Source organism: Carica papaya, chromosome 8 (genome assembly GCF_054855325.1).
Source record: "Carica papaya isolate Zhongbai chromosome 8, ASM5485532v1, whole genome shotgun sequence".
In the NCBI taxonomy this organism is placed as follows: domain Eukaryota; kingdom Viridiplantae; phylum Streptophyta; class Magnoliopsida; order Brassicales; family Caricaceae; genus Carica; species Carica papaya.
In genome coordinates, this window is record NC_142316.1 from 1,738,082 (window position 1) to 1,761,944 (window position 23,863).

Here is a 23,863-nt window from a genome sequence, read left to right on the forward strand (position 1 = left end):
ATAAAATTATAAATTACCGAATAAAATATTATTGAGTAAATCTTTTAAGATAAAGAGAATAATATAAAAAAATAAAAATAAAAGTACAAACTCGTTTAAAAATTATTTCTTAATATTATAAATTAGTTTTTATAAAATTATTATTATTATTTTTTAAAATAAAGTTAAATTGAGATTTTTAATATGTTATATCTATTTTTAACTAATATAATCTATTTATTATAAAATATTTTTTTATTTAAAATATAAAATTATAATTCTATCAATATATTAATTAAATAATTTATATAAACATTATGATCTAAGCTTCATTAACCTATAAAATATCATAATAATGAGATGAATTTTATTTCAGAAACTGAAAATTCAGAGGTGTACTTTAAGTATGATTTGATTTACCGGCCAAATTGTAGATTAAACAAATCAAGACCAAGTTGAATATTTAATAAGTAGAAGAAAGAAGATAATGCCGGCTTTTCCCGATGTCAACCAGACCTGTCTTCTGTCTATCCCATTGTTGTAGTATATATATATATATATTCATGTAGATCTCTGATAGCATTTTTATAATGACAAAGATAAAGCCATTTTTAACTTCAAAATTTTCAGGACGGCAACCTCCTCTCCCTCCATAAATACACCAATCTTTCAGACCTTCACTCTGCAACTCCAATGGCGACTCCTACTTATAAATCAATCTTCTCTCTCACCATCTTCACACTCTTCCTCTCATTCTCCATTTCCCCATCAACCCAATACTCCATTAACGTCTGGCCAAAACCCACATTCTTCTCATGGCTAAAACCAGAAGCCACTCTTCTCTCCCCCAACTTCACCATCACCTCCCCCTCCCACCCCCATCTTGCCCCCTCTGTCAACCGTTACCTTCATCTAATCACCACAGAGCATCACCACCCACTCATTCCCCCTCCTGTAAATCTCATCCCCTCATCTCCTCCCCTCCAAACACTCTCCATCACCATTTCCGATCTCTCCATTCCACTCCACCACGGTGTCAACGAGTCCTACACTCTCACCATCCCCTCCGGTAACTCCATTGCCCATCTCTCGGCAGCTACTGTCTGGGGCGCCATGCGAGGGCTCGAGACGTTCTCCCAAGTTGTTTGGGGAAACCCGTCGAGGGTGGCTGCGGGATTGAGTGTTTGGGATTCTCCCATTTTTGGGCACAGAGGGATTATGTTGGATACTTCGAGGAATTATTATGGAGTTGGGGATATATTGAGGGTGATTGAAGGGATGAGTTGGAATAAGATGAATGTGTTTCATTGGCATATTACTGATTCACATTCGTTTCCGCTTGTGCTGCCGTTGGAGCCTGAGCTTGCTGCAAAAGGCTCTTATGGGTCCGACATGATTTATTCTCCTGATGATGTTTCAAGGATTGTTGAGTTTGGTTTGGATCATGGAGTCAGAGTTCTTCCAGAGATTGACTCTCCTGGTCACACAGGATCATGGGCAGAAGCTTACCCAGAAATTGTGACATGTGCAAACATGTTTTGGTGGCCAGCTGAGAGTGACTGGTCTGAGCGGCTTGCATCTGAGCCAGGAACTGGCCATCTCAACCCTTTGAATCCCAAGACTTATCAAGTCCTCAAAAACGTGATCCATGATGTATCCACCTTATTCCCTGAACCATTTTACCATGGAGGAGCTGACGAGATTATCCCTTGTTGCTGGAAAGCTGATCCAACAATCCGGTCCTTTCTCTCCAATGGAGGAACCCTGAGTCAGCTACTTGAGAAGTTTGTCAACTCCACACTGCCTTACATTATCTCCCTTAACAAGACTGCTGTGTATTGGGAGGATGTTTTGCTGGATGAAAATGTGAAGGTGGATTCTTCGTTTCTTCCACGTCAACATACCATTTTGCAGACATGGAACAATGGCCCTAACAATACTAAGAGAATAGTTTCTGCTGGATACAGAGCAATTGTATCTTCTTCTGATTACTACTACTTGGACTGCGGCCATGGTGATTTTCTTGGCAATAACAGCCAGTATGATCTGCCTCCAAGGAGTAATAACTCGAAAGACGGTGGATCATGGTGTGGACCCTTTAAAACCTGGCAAACGATATACAATTATGATATAACGGATGGGTTGAGTAAAGAGGAAGCTGAGTTGGTATTGGGTGGGGAAGTGGCTTTGTGGTCTGAGCAGGCAGACCCAACAGTTTTGGATGCTAGACTTTGGCCAAGAGCTGCTGCAATGGCGGAGACATTGTGGTCTGGAAACCGGGATGAAAAGGGTATGAAGAGATATGCGGAGGCGACTGATAGGTTGAATGAATGGAGGCATAGAATGGTGAGTAGAGGGATTCAGACTGAACCTATTCAGCCACTTTGGTGTATAAGGAACCCAGGCATGTGTAACACTGTTCATCCAACTGATACTTAGAACATCAACTACCTTAAGTCTCCCAACCAAGTTAAAAGACAGAGCAGAGAACACAGGCTTCAATTCCTGTCAAAATTGATTCCATTGTCACTTTCGATTTTCATATTGCTATATACAATCTGATCTTTTCTTTTTATGTTAATTATATCTGTAACACCCAATAAAATTTTTTAACTTTATTTTTGTTTTTTTTAATATATTTAATTATTCATTTAATTTGTTTTAATTTATTTTATTTTAATTTAATAGAAAAAAATGGGTAAAATTTGTTAAGGATTAATTTGAAAACAATTTTGGAGAAAATATGTGAAAATTTGGGTTCTGAGGATATTTTTGAAAGAAAAATCGAAAAACGGGAGTCAAAACGTAATTATAAAAGTTACACCACGTCAAATGTCCGATCAGCAGCCCGACCAACAAGGACGAGCTAGGTGGCAAAAGCGTTGACACTGGAGGCCACGCAGGGGGAGCCACATGGGCGATCCGCATGCGCGCGATCGAACGGCTGAGATCCGTTCTCGCGTGCACTAGATTAAAAACGTGCACAGACGACCCAGATTGCATCGCGCACGGACGACCCAGAATGAGTCGTGCACGAATGACCCAGATTGAATCACGCACGGACAGTTCAGATTCACTCTCTATTTAATCGCGATCGGACGATGCAGATCAAAAGCGATGAACGACCCATATTAAAAGCAGATGGGTATAAATAACCCCATATGCACCCAAATCCTAACCCTAGCCGCTAGAGTTCCTCGCCGGAGAAGATAGCCCAGCCGCTGGGGAGCCAACCGTCGCCACCCGCCGCCGCACCGGAGCAGTTTTTGACTGCCAAATGAGGTAAAAATTTTCTCTCTTGCACGAAATTCAATTTCAGACCCACCCATGGCCAAATAGGAGTGAAAGAACCGATCAATTGGAAGGAAAACGCCGCCGAAGCTCGGCAGCACCGCATTGGGGTGTTTCGAAAAATGCCTCCGATGAGTCCCTTCTCGATTCCCGTTCGATGTGATTTTTCTACCGTTATGATCATCTTTTCCTTCTCTACAAGTTGACCAGAGCAAAACACCTAACCGCAACGTGAGTCGGAGGAGCTGCCGTACCGGAGAGCCCCACCGCCGGTGAGTTTCGATTTTTTACATTTTTTCGGCCCATCAAGGGTCCTAAGTGTGTTTTCTCGAGGAACTGATGCAAATTTGGTTGAATTCAACAAAAAACAGCCAACCTGAGGTGGATCGCCGGAGCACGGCGCCTCTGAAATTGGATGAGTAAGCCTTGGGACTGATTTTTGGGTTTATTTGGGACATTTGTGGGTACCATAAGCACGTTTTAGTTCCTGAAGAAAATTTAGGGAACCTTGGGACCGCTCATAGGCGCAGTAACCACTTAGCTTTCGACGTCAAATCAAGTAAGGACCTCTCACCCTATTTTCTATCATGCAATTGAAGTTTGAATAAATGATAATACTGTATTTTGTACAAATTAAATAGATATGCATACTTAATTACGGATTGCTAATGGAGCCCGAACCGGACATTATTCTTTGTCGATTCTTATTTGATTTATTTCACAGTTTAAATGCATTATGGTATCTGGTTTATCTATTATATGGTTTTAAATGCATGTATAACTGCTTACTTGACAACTGTGTGATTTTGGAATTTAAGATATGATTACATTACCGGGTGCATGTTAATTGTTTAAGTGATTGTGTTTGGTTTGGTAACGGAGACTAAGGAAAAATAGGAAATAGGTGTGATCTAATAAGCAGATAAGATGACAGCCTCACTAGATATCCTGAGAGATGGTGGACGGACCAGGTTCATAAAGAACTCTACCGTGAACGTTGTCTCATATCGGACGGGGTATGGAGACTTGGTAATTTGGCACTCATACCGGACAGGGTATGAGGACGACTTTGTAATTAAGATTGTTAAGGGAAAGAGTTCACGTGTAGCGGGGACACCCCTATGGATCCCCATGGATACTAGTAGGCTGGTGAAACGAGAAACGGTTATAATTTAATTATTGTTAATGAATATAAATTTATGATATGTTCTATGTTATTGATTGTGCATGAAGTTATGATCTGTATGATGTTATTGTCTTTATAGGTTGCTTTTATAAATTCCTCGATGGTAAGTAAAAGAGTAAATGGTTTTATTGTTAATAAATGTATTAGTTTAAATCTACTGCTCAATTAGTTGTTTTAATTTTCTACCAACCTTTACTTCTGTATCGGTGATATAGTGTGATATCCTTACTGGACTAGTGTAACTCATTCCTATTTAATCATTTCAGATCAAGAGAACTTGGTTTCTGAGCCCGATCCGTAGGAAGATTGCGAGTAAATGCTAAATACCTTATGTTTCCCTTTACTTTTCTCAGTTCTCGTGTTTCTTTCAGAGATTTCTTTCCGTGATATTTGTTTAGTACTTTTAAGTTATTGTGTAAGGGATGTAAACCTTAACTTCTTATTTCGATTCCGCATTTAAGTTATTATATATTTTCTTTTGGAGTTTCGAGGTCGTTACAGTTGGTATCAGAGTCGCGTTCTTTGGACCTGTCCTTTACACAATAATATTTAGAGAAACACCAAAATAATAAATTATCACTTAACCCTTTCTTGTGAAATGCAGGTACAGAGAGATGAGAAGAGGAAGACTCCCACTAAACCGAGCAGCTCGGGATGGTTCGTTTAGGGAAGATGTTGACAGGATATTTGAGATGTTAGAAAGACTCATTACTGCCTAGCAGGGCTGAGAGGAGAGGAGGGAGCTACTTGACCCTCCCCTGCTGCCACAGGTTGAGCCACCATTGTAGTGAGAGGATCCCGAGCCACCCCAGTACGACCTTGCTCCTTCATAGTACCACCCGGCACCACCACAGTATGATCCGGTGCCCCAGCCACAGTACTGCTCGACACCGCCACACTATAATCCGGTGCCCCCACCATATCAGCAAGTACTACCACATGGCCCCTCAGTCTATCATCAGCTTGGCCCAGTCCCTTTTCCACGAGACTCAGTCCCTTTTCTACGGGACCCAGTCCCTCCCACGGTTGACCTGGGCTATATAGAGAGGTACAAGAAACTAAACCCATCCATTTTTATGGAGGGATCCTCTTTTGAAGATGCCGAGTACTTATTGGCAGAGACAGAGAAGGCCTTCAAGACCTTAGGAGTGACTTCTAACCCTTGCTACCTACATGCTAGTGGGAGAAGCAGACCGCTAGTGGGAACTCAAACAGACTACCCTACCTGTTCCAGTTACTTAGGAACAGTTCCTAGCAGCCTTTGTTGTAGAGTACCTCCTAGAGCATTTCCGACATTTGAAGGAGATAGAGTTCGTCCACTCGGTCCAGAGGAACATGACTGTGTCAGAATATGCTCATAAATTCTTGGAGTTCGGCCGATACTCCCCTAAGACATTGTTGGATGAGGGCAGGAAGGCTAGGAGGTTCTAGTAGGGCCTCCACCCAGAGATCATGCAACATTTGTTCGTGTTGGAGCTCAGGACCTATTCGGCTATTCTGGCCAAGGCACAGCTGGTGGAGAGGAGCTTCCACACCCTCCCTTAGGCGGCAGGGAACCTCAAACCCTCAACTCCACCTCGCAGACCAGCACCTACTGTGTCTGTCCAACAGAATAAGAGGCTCATGCCAGTAATCCAGGCTCCTCCTTAGGCTCCAGAGATAGGACGTGGTAAGATCTGTCAGCATTGTGGTAGGGATCACAGGGTCCGACCCTACTACCGCCTTAACAACACCTATCACATATGTGGTAGTGTCCAACATTATGCGAGAGAGTACCCAAGAAACCAGAATCAGGTCAGATCTCCTATCTAGGACAGGGCTTACAATCTCACCCAGCAGGATGCTGAAGCCAACTCGGACGTAGTACAAGGTATGTACACTATTTGTAACTATCTTGCTCATATTTTGATTGACACTAGTACATCGTATTCATTTATTTCACCTATTTTTGCATCCAAATTTAATGTATTACCTGATAAACTTGATTCTATATTGTTTGTGTCTACTGCTGGGAGTATGATACTATTGGGAGAAATTGTCTACAGGGCTTGTGTCGTAGAGATAGTAGATAGAAAATTGAGTGTAGACCTAATATAATTAGACACAGAAAAATTTGATGTAATTTTAGGAATGAATTGGCTAGCGGCGTATCACACCACCGTAGATTGTTTTAGCAAAACGGTTGTATTCAATCCTCCTAATGATGAGCCATTTACAAATTAATAAAATCATTTAGTACTTATTCTTTGATGAGAAGTTTTCTTATTCGTCGAATACTTTAACCCTACTGTTTTCTCTAACTAGGCAAGCCCAAGAAAGATGATTGTATTCAAGAGATTCTGGTAGTCCGAAACTTCCCAGATGTATTTCCAGATGAACTATCCGAACTGCTAGTGGATAGAGAAGACGAATTCACCATAGACCTACAGCCAGACACCCAACCTATTTCAGTTGCTCCTTACCGCATGAACCGCATCAAGATGGAAGAACTGAGGAAACAGATCACTAAATTGCAAGACAGTAATTTTATCAGATAGAGTGTGTCCCCTTGGGTTGCTGGAGTCACTTTTGCCAGAAAGGGAGATGAAACGTTGAGACTATGTATTGATTACAAAGGATTGAATAGAGTCATAATCAATAACAAGTATCCCTTTCCCAGAATTGATGACCTCTTCAATCAGTTGCAGAGTGTGCATATATTCTCCAAAGTAGACCTACGTTCAGGTTACCATCAGGTGAAAATCAGGACAGAAGACATCCCCAAGACAGTTTTTCAAACCAGGTATAGACACTATGAGTACCTGGTCGTGCCATTTGGGCTAACTAATGCTCCAACCATCTTCATGGATTTGATGAACAGGGTCTTCAGACAATTCTTAGATTAATTTGTTATCGTATTCATCGATGACATCCTGGTCTATTCAAAAAGCAGAAAGGAACATGTTCACCATCTAGCTCAGGTTTTGCAGGTTCTCAGAAGAAAGAAGTTGTATGCAAAGTTAAGTAAGTGTGAATTTTGGCTTGAGCAGACCACATTCCTAGGACACATCATATCAAAGGATGAAGTATCAGTGAACCCTGAAAAGGTTGAAGCAGTGTTCGGCTAGGAGAAATTGACATCAGTCAAAAAGATTCGTAGCTTTCTAGGAATGACGGGCTATTACTGTAGGTTTGTTGAAGGATTTTCTACCCTCGTTGCTCCCCTAATCCGGTTCACAAAGAAGAATGTCAAGTTTGAGTGGAATGAGAACTATGAAAGAAGTTTTTCAGTACTAAAGAAGCGGCTGACTACTGCACCTATGCTGGCCTTACCGAGTTGATCGGGGGGATATATAGTTTACAGTGATGCTCTTATCTAGGCCTGTGTTGTGTTTTAGTGCAGCATTGGAAGGTCATAGCCTATGGGTCCAGACAGTTAAAGAGTCATGAGAAAAATTATCCCACCCATGACTTAGAGTTTGCCACAATCATACACGCCTTGAAGACTCGACGCCATTATTTATATGGAGAGACCTTTCAGATCTATACCGATCACAAGAGTTTGAAACACATATTCACTCAAAAAGATCTCAACATGCATCAGAGAAGGTGGATACAACTTCTTAAGGACTATGATTGTGACATCTCGTATCATCTGGGTAAGGGTAACGTGGTAGCTGATGCACTCAGCAGAAAAAGTGCAGGTATATTAGCCCATTTGATGGTTTCAGAATGCAGGCAGATTGGGGCCACACAACAAGTTCAGTTTCAAGACTTGAGGAGAGTCATATGTTTGGGTCATCTGACCGTTCAACCTGAGTTAATCCAGAGAATAAGAGAATCTCAGTCAGTCGATCCCACCCTAGTGGCCATCAAGAAAGATGCAGAACAGGGAGTTAGCTCAGAATTCTGAGTCTCCGCCAATAGGTTGCTCCGATTCCAGGATAAGGTGTGTGTTCCAGGTGACAGTGAGTTAAAGAGAGACATCATGACAGAGACCCATAGCTCAAAGTTTGTCATGCATCTCGAAAGTACTAAAATGTACCTGTAGCTCAAAGTCCACAATGTGTTTCATATGTCAATGCTACGCAAGTACAACCTTCATCTCTCTCATGTCCTAGCCCACGAGCCTCTTCTACTCCAGAAATATTTATCCTACGAGGAAGTATCAGTAGGCATTGTGGATCGAAAGAGCAGATTACTCTGCAACCGGAAAATATTCTTTGTAAAGGTCATATTGCAGAACTACACACCAAGGGAGGCTACATGGGAGCTAGAATAAGACTTTAGAGCCCAGTATCCTTAGTTGTTCGATTGAGAGTGAGAAACAAATTTAAGAGACCAAATTTCTTTTAAGGGGAGGGGGGGGAGTTGTAACACCCAATAAAATTTTTTAATTTTATTTTTGTTTTTTTAATATATTTAATTATTTATTTAAGTTGTTTTAATTTAATGAAAAAAAGGGGTGAAATTTGTTAATGATTAATTTGAAAATAATTTTGGAGAAAAGGTGTAAAAATTTAGGTTCTATGGGTATTTTTGAAAGAAAAATTAGAAAACGGAGGTCAAAACACAATTTATAAAAGTTATGTCACGTCAAATGCATGACAAAGCAGGACGCGCCAGGTGGCAGAGACGCTGACGTGGGAGGCCACGCTGGGGGAGCCACGTGGGCGATCCGCGTGCTTGCAATCGAACGGCTGAGATTCGTTCCTGCACGCACAGACGATCCAGATTAAAAATGTGCACGGACAGCCTAGATTGCATCGCGCACGGACAATCCAGATTGAATCGCGCACGGATGGCCTAGATTGAATCGTGATGAATGGTCCAGATTCACTCCCTATTAATCACAATCGAACAGTCCATATCAAAAGCGATGGACGACCCAGATCAAAAGCGGATGGGTATAAATAACCTCATCCGCACCCAAACCCTAACCCTACCCGCCAGAGCCCCTCGCCGGAGAAGACAGCCCAGTAGCCGGGGAGCTGACTGCCGCCACCCGCCGCCGCACTAGAGCCATTTTCGACTGCCAAACGAGGTAAATTTTTTTTCTCTTACATGAAATTCAATTTTAAACTCATCTATGGCATAATCGGAGTGAAAGAACTGGTCAATTGGCCGAAAAATGCCGTCGAAATTCGGCGCCGCCGCCACGCGGTGTTTTAAAAAACGCCTCCGATGAGACCCTTTACGATTCCCGTTCGATGTGATTTTTCTACCGTTGTGATCACCGTTTTCTTTTCTACAGGTTGACCGGAGTAAAACACCCAATCGCAACGTGAGCTAGAGGAGCCGTCGCACCGGAGAGCCCCAACGCCGTGAGTTTCAGTTTTCTACGTTTTTTCAGCCCATCGAGGGTCCTAAGTATGTTTTCTCGCAGGAACCGACATATACCTAAGTATGTCAGCGGTGCCGTCGCCAGAGTATGGCGGAGCCGCTGTGCCGGATTTTTGAAATGACCGAGTTGGCCCTGGGACTATTTTTGGGTTTATTTGGGATATTTGTAGGTACTGTAAGCCCGTTTTAGTTCTCGAAGAAAATTCAGGGAACCCAGGGACCGCCCATAGGCGTAGTAACCACTTAGCTTTCGACGTCGAATCAAGTAAGGACCCCTCACCCTATTTCTTATCATGGAATTGAAGTTTGAATAAATGATAATACTGTATTTTATACAAATTAAATAGATATGCATAACTAATTACGGATTGCTAATAGAGCCCGAACTGGACATTATTCTCGATCGATTCTTGTTTGATTTATTTTACAATTTAAATGCATTATTGTATTTGGTTTATCTATTATATGATTTTAAATGCATGCATCACTACTTACTTGACCACTGTGTGATTTTGAGATTTAAGATATGATTGCATTACCGGGTGCATGTTCATTATTTAAGTGATTGTATTTGGTTTGGTAACGGAGACTAAGGGAAAACAAGAAAGGGGTGTGATCTAATAAGTAGATAAGATGACAGTCTCACTAGATATCTTGGGAGATGGTGGACGGACCAGGTTCATAGGGAATCCTACCATGAACGTTGTCTCATACCGGATGAGATATGGAGACTTGGTAATTTGGCACTCATACCGAACGAGGTATGGGAACGACCTGCTTCATCTTTATCCCGGACGAGGTATTGAGGTTTAATGTCTTGGTACTCATACTAGACAAGGTATGAGAACGACTCTGTAATTAAGATTGTTATGAAAAATAGTTCACGTGTAGCAGTGACACCCCTATGGATCCCCATGAATATTAGTAGGCTGGTGAAATGAGAAACAGTTATGATTTAGTTATTGTTAATAAATATGAATTTAGAATATATTCTATGTTATTGATTGTGCGTGAAATTATGATATATATGATGTTATTTTCTTTATAGGTTGCTTTCATAAATTCTCCAATGGTAAGTAAAAGGGTAAATAGTTTTATTGTTAATAAATGTATTGGTTTAAATCTACTGCTCCATTAGTTGTTTTGATTTTCTACCAACCTTTGCTTTTGTACCGGTGATATAATGTGATGTCTTTACTGGGCTAGTGTAGCTCATTCCTTATTTAACCATTTCAGATTAAGAGGACCTGGTTTTTGAGCCCGATCTGCAGGAAAACTGCAAGTAGATGCTAGATACCTTATGTTTTCTTTTACTTTTCTCAGTTCTCATGTTTCTTTCAGATATTTCATTCCGTGATATTTGTTTAGTACTTTTAAGTTATTGTGTAAGGGATGTAAACCTTAACTTCTTATTTCGCTTCCGCACTTAAGTTATTATATATTTCTTTTTACATTTTTGGGGTCGTTACAATAACATTCGCAATCATATATTTGGTCAACAAAATTTCTATCATGTAATGTGTAATTGTGTAAAGAGTAACTCTTGGATTTGATTGGCTGATGGAATTGCCTGTAGCCATGTAATGGCCAACAGGGTAACTTCTGAGCCACTCTATTATGATCTTGTAGTGTTTAACAGAGTAACTTTGAGATATTCCTGAAGTAAATCTTGATTTTGGAGAATAAGAAGATTAGTTGAAATTTTTTCTTGAAAGGAACGAGTTAAAATTGTTTGGGATAGTGGATTATACATATCTTACCCTGCACACCATACTAAAACATCAAGTAAGATTTAAGATGTGGGATCTGGATTCCATACTGTATGAAGTTAAAGAGTGTAATCCCTCATAGGAATGGGAGATCTTGCGTAGTAGTTTCCTTAGCATGTGGGAATATTGTATCTGATACAAATTTGTTCTCTTTATGATTGTAAACAATTTACTAATCAAATAGGAAAATTTTTCTATGCATGCATGTGTATTGTAAATCTGTTCTTTGAATTAAGTTGCAGGAAAAGAAGGAAGGTTGAAAAGTTAGAAAACATAGATGCCTTCTAGCTTAATTTATTGCTTCCTTGCAGGAAGCCCAATTCTTCCTTTTCGTTGGCACATATGAAGAGGCCTTGCTAATACGCAGTGGGAACCCACATTCACAGAACTTCGTCTTTAATATATGCCACATTATCTGTTTCCTGAATAAATTCATGCTTGATATGATCTTGAGCTTTCTATGGCTCATCCATATTCAAGATAAAAATCATTTCTTAACCACGGCTTATATGGTTTGAGCCAAATTCCAGATGGAGACTTGATCACAGATGGCTTCCCTTGTAAGCATTATGTTTGGTCATGATCTAACTTACCACATAAGTAACAAAAATCAAGCAAGAGTTCATATTATGAATCCAGTGTTGAGGATTGTGTGGTTTTACAGAAAATATTCTTTGAAACAATAGCTTGTTGACTTCAATAGAGACTTCGACTCGAAAATAATCAACCTGTGACCCTTCCTTGCTTGCAAAATCAATTTCCTGAACAGATCTGATCTTTTTAGCTATTGCATGTGCATTATTCGTATTGAACAAACCAAGAGGCAACCCCATTAACTTGATCTAAAAGGACATTACAGAAGAATCAATTTCTTCACTTGAAAGATCTGATTAACATTCTTTTAAGATAACAAAACTTCCTTCAATGTCCCATGCACCTTTGTTGGTAATTTGTTTCTTATCCACTTCATTTAGTGCTTGCTGTTGCCTTGTACTAATATTTAATGCTACTGGATTAAAGAGTTTCAAGGGTTTGTCTCTGTCATTTTTCCTACTAACATCTGGTTCTTTCCTCACATATGGATCATTACAGGTATGTGTACTACTCATGATCAGAAAAAACCAAATGACTGTAAAGAAGGAAGAGAGGAAAAAAGGAAATATGAAATGAAGTGTCAAGATGGTTTCTAACTCGAAGAGCTGACAAAGAAGGGGTTTTCTAAGTAAAAGATGTGCTCCCGTGCATATCTTTATTTAGAATTTACTTCTGTTGTATTATGATTGGTATACATATCACTTAATTAATGAATGCATATTTTTATTATAAGTTTATTTCGGTTGTAATATAATTGATATATATGTATATTTAACTAAGAATTATATAAATTTACTAAAAAAAAATGAGATGTATTAACGTGCACGAAAATATATAATTTAATTTGAACTTATACTCCTTTATAAAATGAGAGAGATAATAACTATATTAATTTAATTTTTATATTATATGGTACAGTATATAGTATATAATTTTTTTAAAAATATAGTTTTTTCAGTTATATAATATGTAATATAAGGGTTTTTTTAAAAAAAAATTGGCCTTTTCTTTAATAACAGAAACGTATATGAATCTGAAATCTGAAGAATTTTGATATGATGATGACTAGACAGCTCTCAAAGACATTTCATCAGAGAAAACACCTAAACCCTAACCCACAAAAATCATCGCCACTACCACCACAACCATCTTCATCATCAACATTGAAAATATCTGAAGCAAAATCCCATGACTGTTCAACATCAAAGTCAAGATCATGGTGTGTATATCTCATTCTATCTACCAATAAACCAATCAAGACATACGTTGGGGTCACCACCGATTTTGGTCGACGGTAAAGGTCACTCTTTTCTGTCTTATCCACGTTTGAAGGAATTTTTTTTCAGTGAATTTTGGAGAATTGCTTATCTGGGTCCTGTTAAATCTTATAGATTTTTTTTTTCCCCAAATGGGTGAACTGTCTTATGCTGAATACCTGTCTGATGGGATTCATGGGAGTTAGGGCACTTAATTTATTTCTAGAGAATGCAAAGATTAAGGGATGCTTGAATATGTGTAGAGTATTTGATCAATAAATCACATATCTATGGTTTGATTATTTTTCTATTGGTGTGAATTTAATTGGAACTACTTTTAGAAGAATGAATATAATTGTGATATCAGAACCCGGGTATCATTGATTTGGTGATACTGTTAATGTGATTTCCCATATAAGCTGACACTTCAAGTGCAGGACCTATGATGGTGTTCTTTTGCCAAAGCCCCAAATACCTAGTCACCTTATTGATAGATGTTTAAATTGCTTCTGTTATCCGTGCTAACCGGGTTTTTCTGGAGTCGATGCTAGTTTCAAAGTTTTTTTTGCAAGGAAGAATCTAGACTTTCAGGATTAATAAAAGAAGTATCTGGCATGATTTTTTTAGCTTATCTGTTCGTCAGAGAGTAGATTTAGTGCCTATTTCTCTAGGAAAATTATGAAGTGTTTAAGAACAGATTATCATTTGCCACGCAAAACATTTCATTTCCTGTTCTTTCTCAGAGAGGAGATTGTTAGTGGGGTCAAGTTGTCAAAACTGGTTTTAAGAAAGTGTACCTATTTGGTAAATCTATCTTCATCTTTAGTCACAATGTACGGCTTTTATAGATTGTCTCATCATTGAATCGTAGACGGCTGATAGTTTTGGACATTTTTATTCAAGAATATGATTTCTATCCTTTCTATAATTCAAATTATCTCTTTCAGCTGATACTCTTCAAAAGTTTTGCAGTGGCTTTTTTTATTTTTTTCCCTAGGCAGCAAGATTTTTGAAATCCTTGATCGGTTTCATGTTCGCTTAGATGTGTTATTGCAGTATACTAACAATTATTTCATATGCAGTCTGAAGCAACATAATGGTGAGATTAAAGGTGGTGCAAAAGCATCCCGTGCAGGAAGGCCCTGGATTTGTGCTTGCATAATTCATGGTTTCAGTTGCCAAAATGATGGTAATTATACAAACCATAAAATTATGGCAAATATCTACAAGCAATGAACATTTGAAAGAAAATATATAAGTACTCAGTTGATGGATACATGCATTAACTGTAGTTCTTTCTTTTTACAAAATTTACTAAAATGTTGGAGTTCTTTAAATATTTATGGAATTTCTGTGATTGGTCTGTTTGTTTGAATCTGGTCGGCTTATTGAGATTAACTTATTCATTTTAATGTTTCATTTCTGTTTCCGCCGCAAGTATCTTATTGTCTCCTGCTTTCTATTATTTTGTCAAAGGCTAAGTAGAACCAGATGATTATATTTTGCCAATTCTTTTTTGTTCAACATTATATAAAATGGTTAGAAATATAGTATCTCTTTGCTTTTCAATTAAGAAACACCCATGATTGGTTGTACTTTTGCAACATTAAATAAGAATTACTTATACCAACTGTGGCTGTACATTAAGCCGTTTTTAGTTAAATTTCCATTGGTTCCTTATAGCATTCTCTAATTATTAGTATATCGTTGGGATCTTGAAAGGGACCATAATATTTGTGTATGAATTCATTCCGTTCCAATTTAAATTTCTGGAGGTTAAATTCTAATCCCTACTTAGTGAAATGCGTATCGCGTTGCATCTGCAATGAATCCAAGTTTTGAGTGAAATAGTGCAATCATGAAAAGAGTGATATAGTTCTATATTTCAAGGATATGTTAGCAAATAAATAAAGTTAGAGTTCTACATATTCTGATCTTTAAAAGCCAATGCTATGATTCACTTTCTCGTAGTCCATGTCTGTAGATGCATGGATCATGTAAAAATGATATGTAGAAGTGCTCTCTTTGAAGATAAATCAAGGTTTTAAAACAACCTTATTTGGGAAATTATCTGATATTCCATAAAATCATTACACAGAGAATCTAATATATATCTTATGGAATTTGATTTTTTTGTTTCATCATATTCATGGAAAATTTGTGCCTAGGAGATGCTGTTTGAAATCCAAAAACTTGAGACAGTTCATAAAAGTTCTTATTGATGTGAATATCGAATCAAATATGTCAGTTAAGTCCATTACAAGCTAAATATGATTTGATGAATCAACTGGTCTGGCATATAGCTGGTGTAGAGTTGGTTTGACCTGAAATTTTTCTTATGAAATGGTATAGCTTAGCAGCTGATGCTATTGAATTTTTTTCTTTATTTTGGCTCGCAGCTTGTCAGTTTGAATCGAAATGGAAAAGTTTCTCGAGGAAATTGGCTCGAAAAAGGATCAATAAAGAAGCAACTACAGAGATGGATGATGGGTCACTTCCATTGTTGCAGCACAGGCAAACTGCCCTAAACAAAGTACTCAAGGGTTTGTTGGATTGCACTCGTCTAACAGTTGACTGGCAGATGAAGCTTGTCTAATTTAACACATGCCATGGAGTAAGTTTATGGATCCAAAGAATCTTTTTTTTATTTGAAAGTATATATATATGTATATATAACACGTGTATATCTTTTTTTTTTTTTATGTATACTTTTATTCATGAAAGTATCTAAGAGTCAGAGTATTTTTTGAATAACTAGAACACAAACCAATAGTTTTCGAGAGAAAATGTTTTAACTCCATTACTATTATTTATATATCTATATATATATAAACCAAAACTATGAAAATTTTCGGAAGAATTCTTTATAGAAGAAGTTCTTCATTTGATTTTTTTCAAGAGCTTATTCTATTTCGAGAAAGTTATATAGATGACATATTTAGTATTTATATACTATGTTTATAATGATTTAGTCAATATAAATGACTTGTTTATGACGGAGAAAATGATAGTAATGATTCATAGACGATGAAAAGATAACAAAACAAATAGAAAATGCATTGATTCACTTCTAGTACTATTATCAAATGTTATATGTAGAGGAAGAACAGGAAAAGAAAGAGAAAAGTTTATATATAGGAGTATTCGATTCTGAGTTTCGATATATACACGCAGAGAAGGCCAGCGGGTAATGAAAAATGTGAGCACGATAAATGAAATAGATGAATGGTAGATTATAGTTATTATTTTCTTAGATTTATTTTTAGATTTTAGAAGTTTAGGAAAAAAGTCTTTATATTATAAAAACTAATATGATTTGTGTATTTAATTTATTATTTAACGTGGGTGGGTGTTTGTCAACGGATCTGAAGAAGTTTATAAACCTTCTTAAAATAACATACACGTGAGCCATCCATCCAACACTACCAACCAGTTTTCCTCATGATTCAAAAAGAAATTAAACCATCTGGGAAAAATAAGACGTATAAATAAACATGAACAAGTAGAGAATAGAAGAAAGTTCACGATCCGATTTTTTCTTTTTCAAAAAGAAAAAATGGAGGAAGAGATCAGAAACTTGATCAAGATCTGGTTAACAGTAATCCCATGTCTGTATTACTGTTATCGAGTCGGCAACTTCATCCCAAAAGGATTCACGAGACTCATCTTCTTCCTCCCCATAATTTCTATCTTCTTCTTCCTCCCTCTCAATCTCCATTCTCCTCATCTTCTTGGCACCACTGGTTTTTTTCTTTCGTGGCTTGCCAACTTCAAACTTCTCCTCTTTGCTTTCTCCAAAGGTCCTCTCTCTTCCCACCCCAACATCACTTTCCCTCTCTTTCTCTCACTTTCTTGCTTACCCATCAAGCTCCAGCAAAAAACAAATCTGGGTTCTAAATCTCAGAAACACCCATCGCCAAAACCCAAAGAGGGTCCTGTAAATTACACAATCAAAGGTCTATGCGTCGCCGCTTTGATCAAACTGTATGACTACAGCGAATACATACACCCAAAAGTTATATTATTATTATACGCATTTCATATTTACTTCCTCCTTGAGCTCATCCTCGCCATGGTTGCAGCCCTGGCTCGAGCCTTTATCGGATTGGAGCTCGAACCACAATTCGACGAACCATATCTCGCAACTTCGTTGCAGGATTTTTGGGGAAGACGATGGAATCTGATGGTCACCAGTATCATGCACCCGACCGTATACGAACCTACCCGTGAGATTTTCTCGCCGGTGATTGGTCGGAGATGGGCCCCACTTCCAGCTTTCTTCACCACGTTTTTAGCCTCCGGTGTAATGCACGAACTCATGTTTTACTACTTGGCGCGTCTGCCCCCCACCGGGGAGATCACCTCGTTTTTTCTCATCCATGGATTTTGTTCAACGGTCGAGATTGGTTTGAAGAAATTGATTTCCGACAGATGGCGGTTTCCCCGAGTGATCTCTTGCCTGCTCACCGTTGGATTCGTTTTGGTCACCGGGAGTTGGCTGTTCCTCCCGCAGTTTACCAAGAGTAGAATTGATGAGAAGGCGTTTGAGGACTACGCGGCAGTTGGCGCGTTTGTTAAGAATATAAGTAAAAGGGCTCTGGAGATTGTGGTCTAGGCAACGGCTTTTGATTTTTCCACAGTTTTAACGGTTCTGATTGCGGAACTACATTTAAACGTCATATGATGATGCACCCATGTTTTCTAGAATTTTTATATTTTTTATTTTGTACGCGTAAATTCGTTGACCGACTGATAGTAGTTATAAAATTTAGCTGTCACATGTTGGATCTCAATTTTTAGAATCATCTAACATTATTTTTAATAATTGTTCGATTAAATCAACTTTTTAATATAACTAATCTATATATATATATATTACGTTTATATTAGCATATTATCTGTATATGTATGTATTTAATGGATATATATATATTATGTCCAATTATCTTAGAAGCTTAAACTCAAGCTTAACATGATAGAAAAAATTTTAATTAATTATTTAATTCTAACATATATATATAAAATGGTACTAAAAAAGTGAAATTTTTTCAATTAGTAACTGAGAATGTATGTTTAATTAATTATTTGTATATATTAATTAAAAATTAGAGTATAATTTACTATGAATAAAAAAATTCAAGACTATTTACTTTTTTTTTTTTTGTTTTTATTAATGAAGACTTTGAACTTTTTTAAGGTGCGAGAATTTGTCAAAAAAACAAATATTTTTCAATTTTATGTCGAGAAGACTTTGAACATGTTAGTTTTATATTAATATTATATTTATGTTTGATACGAAAATTAATTTACATATAAAAATAAGGAGAATTTTTGAACTTGGGAAAATTCTTGACTCATTTTAACATATCTTAAATTACTATATACGATCAGATAAGTTGTTCATTTGAATTTAACGTGTAAGAATATGTAACGGTCAATTTAATTAATTAATTTTTTTCGATAAACCAAAAATAATTGAATCGGATTGAAAAAATTAAAAAAAAAATCAAATTACTATTAACTTAAATATTTTTGTTTGAACATTTGTTCTAAATTTCAAACAAAAAAAAGTGTAAGACAATTATTGGAATATGGATTTTAGACCAAACATATATATATATATATATAATTATCTTATATCAATTTTTTTTTTCAATTATTATTGTATGAGTAAGTACATAATAATAATTGAAATTTGCCAAATTCATTTACAATAATTTAATTCTTATCCTAAATTGGTGAAGTTGGTGGGTTATCAAGTACCCAATTGACCTATATACATAAATCAAATACACCAAATAAGATTGTACGAACTCTATGAATGAGTGAGTAATTGAGTATCAAATTGAATCACATCTCAATTCTAAAATTCAAAATTAAATTTTTTTGACATTATTTAATTTTGGGTAAATTTTTATTTTACTTTATAAAATTTATATCGTCTTATAATTAAATTTAAAATAAAGTTGATTTTATGTAATTTAAATTTCTTTGAACTCGTTCAAGCTTAATCTTTGTCAAATCAAATAGGAATTGTGTGTTTTTGTAAATAAATTTTAAATAAAATTCGAGTATGATATTGTTTAAAAAAGTTAAATTTAAATAATTAAGTGTTGATTGGACTAACTGTCACATCTAATCTTATATATTTAACGTTAATTTTTTAGAATTTTCAATATTCAGAAATTGTTTGTAAACATTTTGAGTATATAATATTATTTATAGGAATTTTATTTGATCGATAGTATTTTTTGTTGTTGTTATTTTTTGCATTTTAGAAATCTACGAGAATTTTTTTTAATGTTTTGGGTAATTAAGAACATAAGTGGGTGTTTAAATATTGAGAGTATTTTTATTCACTATATAAGTATTTAGATTGTTTCTATACATTATATGTACCAAATATTAGTTTTGGCATTCCACATACTTACAATAATCTAAATAACATGAATTTATGTGAGGAAGAATTCATCAATGTTGAAAGGAGAAAATTTTGGATTTGGATTTTTATTGCGATAAATAAATTATTATAACAATATATGTTCGATTTTATTCATTTTTATAAAGATTTTAAACTATACGTTTATTATAATATATAAATTAATTAAAAACTATGTGTATATAAACATGGTCATTTTATAGTAAAGCTTTTTTTTTTTTTTTTACTTTACTTCCTTTGACTAATCAATTTAATAACATGAAAATACAAACCCTATAAAAAAAATAAAAGATAAAAGACATAATTAAGTAAATAAAAGAAAAAAATTGGTATTTAGTGGACTTCCTACTAATTAATTAATTCAAATAATAAGCTTTTCCCCCTTAAAGATATTAAACATAATTTAATTTATTGTTAAACTCAATATAAAATATGTTTAATTAGTGAATTTATTAGTAAAAATGTTAATTTGTAAATTATAGTTTGATTTTTTTAAAAAAAATCACAATTAAATTCTTCCAAAATTTATTCTCTTTATGTCACAAACTTAAGTTATGTTTAGTTAAAATTTAGAAACTTATGAATATTATTTATTCTCAATATTGAGAATGATATTTTATATATAAATTCACTTAATTTAATCCGTTTTGAATTTGATTTAATATGAATTTTTTTTAAAATGCGGGTTTGAATAGAATTAAATTCGGATAGATAAAAAGAGATTTTCGAATCAAACTGAGTTTGAGTTAGGCCTTCTAAACAAGTATTAGGAGAAGAACATATTCAAAACTTGAACCATTAGTGAGTGTGTGTGTATGAGGAAATGGTAATTATCCATTGAAGGTAATGGATATTGTAAAATTATAACTTCACCACTCATATAAAGTTATACACCCAATGATAAATACATAATAATAAATAAAATATTGAAGAGAAAAAAGTTAAAAGAAATATTAAAATAAAAAAAGGAGAAAAGCCTAGGGATTCCCTAATTGAAAAGTGGGGGCTCCCAATTCAACACCCATTTGGCCAATACAACAAACACCATGTCAAATCCATCCTCTCTCCCACCACCATTCATAAACAAACAACTCAATGAAATCTCTTAATCCTCTAACCAAAATTCCTCAATCCATCTTCTCCTTCTTCTTCTTCTTCTTCTTCTTCTTCTTCTTCTTCTTCTTCATGGTGTAATACCAGATTCACCACACACACACACACACACACATATTAATCAAACCCATTTCTCAGAATTCCCAGAATCCACCTAAATGGGATACCTTTCTTGCAAAGCACAATCTGCAGTCTCTGTTATCTCCTCCTCCACCACTTCCAACCAAAACCCATCTTCCAAACCAGCCGCTGACAAGCCTGTAATCAAGATCCAGCAGTTTGATTACAGTGATCTTGAGGCAGCCACCAATGGGTTCTCCGATCGGAAACTGCTCGGTAAAGGCAGCCACGGCAGCGTTTATAAAGCCGTCCTCCGCGGCCGCCGCGTCGCTGTCAAGAAACCCTCAAAGGCTAATCAAGAAATTAGCCAGGAAGTTGATAACGAGATCGAGATCTTGTCCAAGATTCAGAGCCCCAGGTTGGTTAATCTTCTAGGCTTTACTGATAATTCCAAAGATCGTCTTTTGGTGGTTGAGTTTATGAGTAATGGAACTCTTTATGATGTTCTTCATTTGAATTCTGGTTCTAATTCTAGGCCTTTGAATTGGGGTAGACGAATTCGTTTAGCTCTGCAAGTTGCTAAGGCTGTAGAAATTTTGCATTCACAAAAACCACCCATCATACATAGAGATATAAAATCAGCAAATGTATTGATTGATAGAAATTTCAATGCAAGATTAGGAGATTTTGGGTTAGCTCTTAGGTGTGGAGTTGATGATTACAGACTTAGATCAACCCCACCTGCTGGAACCATGGGGTATCTTGATCCAAATTATGTTACCCCTGATAATTTGAGTACTAAAACAGATGTTTTCAGTTTTGGGATTTTGTTGTTAGAGATAATTAGTGGGAGAAAAGCCATTGATATTGTTTATTCCCCACCTTCTATTGTTGATTGGGCGATTCCTCTGGTGAAAAAAGGGAAGATTTTTAGCATTTATGATCCAAGAATTCCGCCTCTTAAAGACCCTGTTGTTAGGAAGCAATTGGCTGTAATTGCTACTAAATGTGTTAGGTCTTGTAGGGAGAGGAGACCTTCCATGAAAGAAGTAGTTGTTTGGTTAACCGGGTTGGCTAAATTGGTTCCTCTCCATTCATGGAATGGTTTTAACAATCCTTGTATGATGGTGGAGAACGTGGGTCGTCCTGTTGAATTTAGAAAATCAAAATCTCATGGGGGTGATGATTGCAGAGGAGAGGATGTGGATGGTAAGATCATCGGTAGTAGGCAAACAATAAAGGATTCACGAAGAGTGTATTCGGATTTGGGATTCAGAAGCAACTTGATGGAACTAATGTCTGGTACTGATGGGGAATCTGCATTTTGGGGAGAGGCTGGTGGGTTAGAACAGCCTGGTTCAAAGTCTAGAAATGAGGTATCGAGTTCTAGATTTGGAGTTAGAAATAAATTCCGTAGTCGGGGTAATGATAAAGAAGTCTTTCATACGAGGAGAAATCAATCAGCTGGTGAAATTTCAGAATTATATGCAGCAGGGGAAGATGACATATTTGCTCAAGGCTAGTTTCAAACTATATTAGGCTTCTGATGATATGTGTATATACACATATATCAAGGAGATGAATTCACAATGGAGCAAAAACTGAGACTTGTAATCTTCTCTTGGTTGCATGTCAATTATACTTAAAATTCTTTGGCGTGTAATTGCTTCGTGAATTTCAACCTATTAACCCTCTTACTTTTGTTTACATTGTGGACGCCTTGTTTTTTGTTCATTTTCCCTCAGTGAAATGTAGATAAGGACATTGCTGATGTCCATCTTACAGGTTTTTAATCCTTTTGTTTCTTTATCTGTCTTTCATCTGGACTGGTTAAAATTCTTGTTCATATATATATATATATATGTATATATATAGAGCAAGTTAAACTTTGGTATTGTGAATGTTCATCACAATAGTTCATTTCGTGTTATATGACTACTGAATAGTTGTACTTATAGATGGAAATGAAAGATCATCCTTGGTTCGAAATCGAAGGCAATCATTCGTATCGTACACAGTAAGGGGTTGCATTCACTCGATTCGATTTTTTAACTTAAGACTTTTTGGAAACCGATTAGGAACTAAAGCTATCGTGTGAACCGAAAATATAACATTAATGTACTAATTATGAACTTAATTAGAATTAGTTTAAACATAAAGCATATACTCAGGACAGATCAAGATTTTTTAAACATGGAATTAACATGAACAATTTATACATAATTTAATTAGAAAAATTATTGAAAATATGAAATTTACATGAATTTCAAAAAGAGAAGTCTTCTTTTCAAAGCTTCGAGGGAAGAAAATTTGTACTCCTTCACCATAAATCAAGGCTTTGACCAATTCCAAGTATTTGACACTTACCCAGATTATTTTTTTTTGTCTTTTGTTTTTTCTTAATTTGTTAAAAAATTAATTTGGGTTTTTATTCTTTTTGTAAATAGTACTTTAATTAAAAAATTTCAGTTACTATACATTTATTCGTAATAGCTCCAGAAATTAAAAAGAAATGTATACATTTATTCTAAGTGCGAAAGCGAAATAAAATAGATTATGATTAACATCCCTTAGACAATAATCAAAACGTATTAAAAATATGAAAGAATAAACTAATTGAAGGAAATACTATGAATGAATACTATAAGGAAAACTAATAAATATTTAGACTTCTATTCGCCGTCTTCATGCGGAACGGGTTCGGGAACCAATTCCTCATGATCTGAAATGGTTAAGTAAGGAATGAGCTACACTACCCCAGTAAAGATGTCATACTATCTCACTGTCACAGAAATAAATGTTGGTAGAAAACAAAAATGACAAATGGAGTATAATTTATAACAAATTCATTTAT

At 36.1% G+C, this 23,863-nt stretch overlaps 4 protein-coding genes across 5 annotated transcripts; all 4 read left to right on the forward strand.

Moving 5' to 3' along the window:
* The first annotated feature begins 460 nt into the window (after positions 1-460).
* HEXO2 (beta-hexosaminidase 2) lies at positions 461-2,560 on the forward strand. The gene has a single exon (XM_022031724.2). It carries the CDS (start codon positions 673-675, stop codon positions 2,416-2,418), a length of 1,746 nt encoding a protein of 581 aa, XP_021887416.1. The 5' UTR covers positions 461-672; the 3' UTR covers positions 2,419-2,560.
* A 10,603-nt stretch (positions 2,561-13,163) lies between these two features.
* Positions 13,164-17,614, forward strand: LOC110806782 (Excinuclease ABC, C subunit, N-terminal). 2 transcript variants are annotated; one of them, XM_022031717.2, is made up of 4 exons: positions 13,164-13,435; positions 14,480-14,586; positions 15,797-16,011; positions 17,480-17,614. In XM_022031717.2, exons 1-3 carry the CDS (start codon positions 13,197-13,199, stop codon positions 15,991-15,993), a joined length of 543 nt encoding a protein of 180 aa, XP_021887409.1. In that variant the 5' UTR covers positions 13,164-13,196; the 3' UTR covers positions 15,994-16,011; positions 17,480-17,614. The 2 variants fall into 2 exon arrangements, with proteins under 2 accessions (XP_021887409.1, XP_021887408.1); XM_022031716.2 differs by lacking the exon at positions 17,480-17,614 and having other exon boundaries at positions 15,797-16,184.
* ASAT1 (acyl-CoA sterol acyl transferase 1) lies at positions 16,253-18,190 on the forward strand. Its single transcript, XM_022031715.2, has one exon. The coding sequence runs from the start codon at positions 16,954-16,956 to the stop codon at positions 18,010-18,012; it is 1,059 nt and encodes a 352-aa protein (XP_021887407.1). The 5' UTR covers positions 16,253-16,953; the 3' UTR covers positions 18,013-18,190.
* Positions 18,191-20,840: 2,650 nt separating this feature from the next.
* Positions 20,841-22,802, forward strand: LOC110806806 (Protein kinase superfamily protein). Its single transcript, XM_022031747.2, has one exon. It carries the CDS (start codon positions 21,108-21,110, stop codon positions 22,530-22,532), a length of 1,425 nt encoding a protein of 474 aa, XP_021887439.1. The 5' UTR covers positions 20,841-21,107; the 3' UTR covers positions 22,533-22,802.
* The last annotated feature ends 1,061 nt before the right edge of the window (positions 22,803-23,863 follow it).

Coding starts and splice junctions, on each gene's coding strand:
- LOC110806782 (XM_022031717.2), top strand. CDS start 13,197: ATGATGATGACTAGACAGCTCTCAAAGACATTTCATCAGAGAAAACAC. Junction 13,436..14,479: donor ACCACCGATTTTGGTCGACG/GTAAAGGTCACT, acceptor TTTCATATGCAG/TCTGAAGCAACATAATGGTG. Junction 14,587..15,796: donor TTTCAGTTGCCAAAATGATG/GTAATTATACAA, acceptor TTTGGCTCGCAG/CTTGTCAGTTTGAATCGAAA.
- ASAT1 (XM_022031715.2), top strand. CDS start 16,954: ATGGAGGAAGAGATCAGAAACTTGATCAAGATCTGGTTAACAGTAATC.
- HEXO2 (XM_022031724.2), top strand. CDS start 673: ATGGCGACTCCTACTTATAAATCAATCTTCTCTCTCACCATCTTCACA.
- LOC110806806 (XM_022031747.2), top strand. CDS start 21,108: ATGGGATACCTTTCTTGCAAAGCACAATCTGCAGTCTCTGTTATCTCC.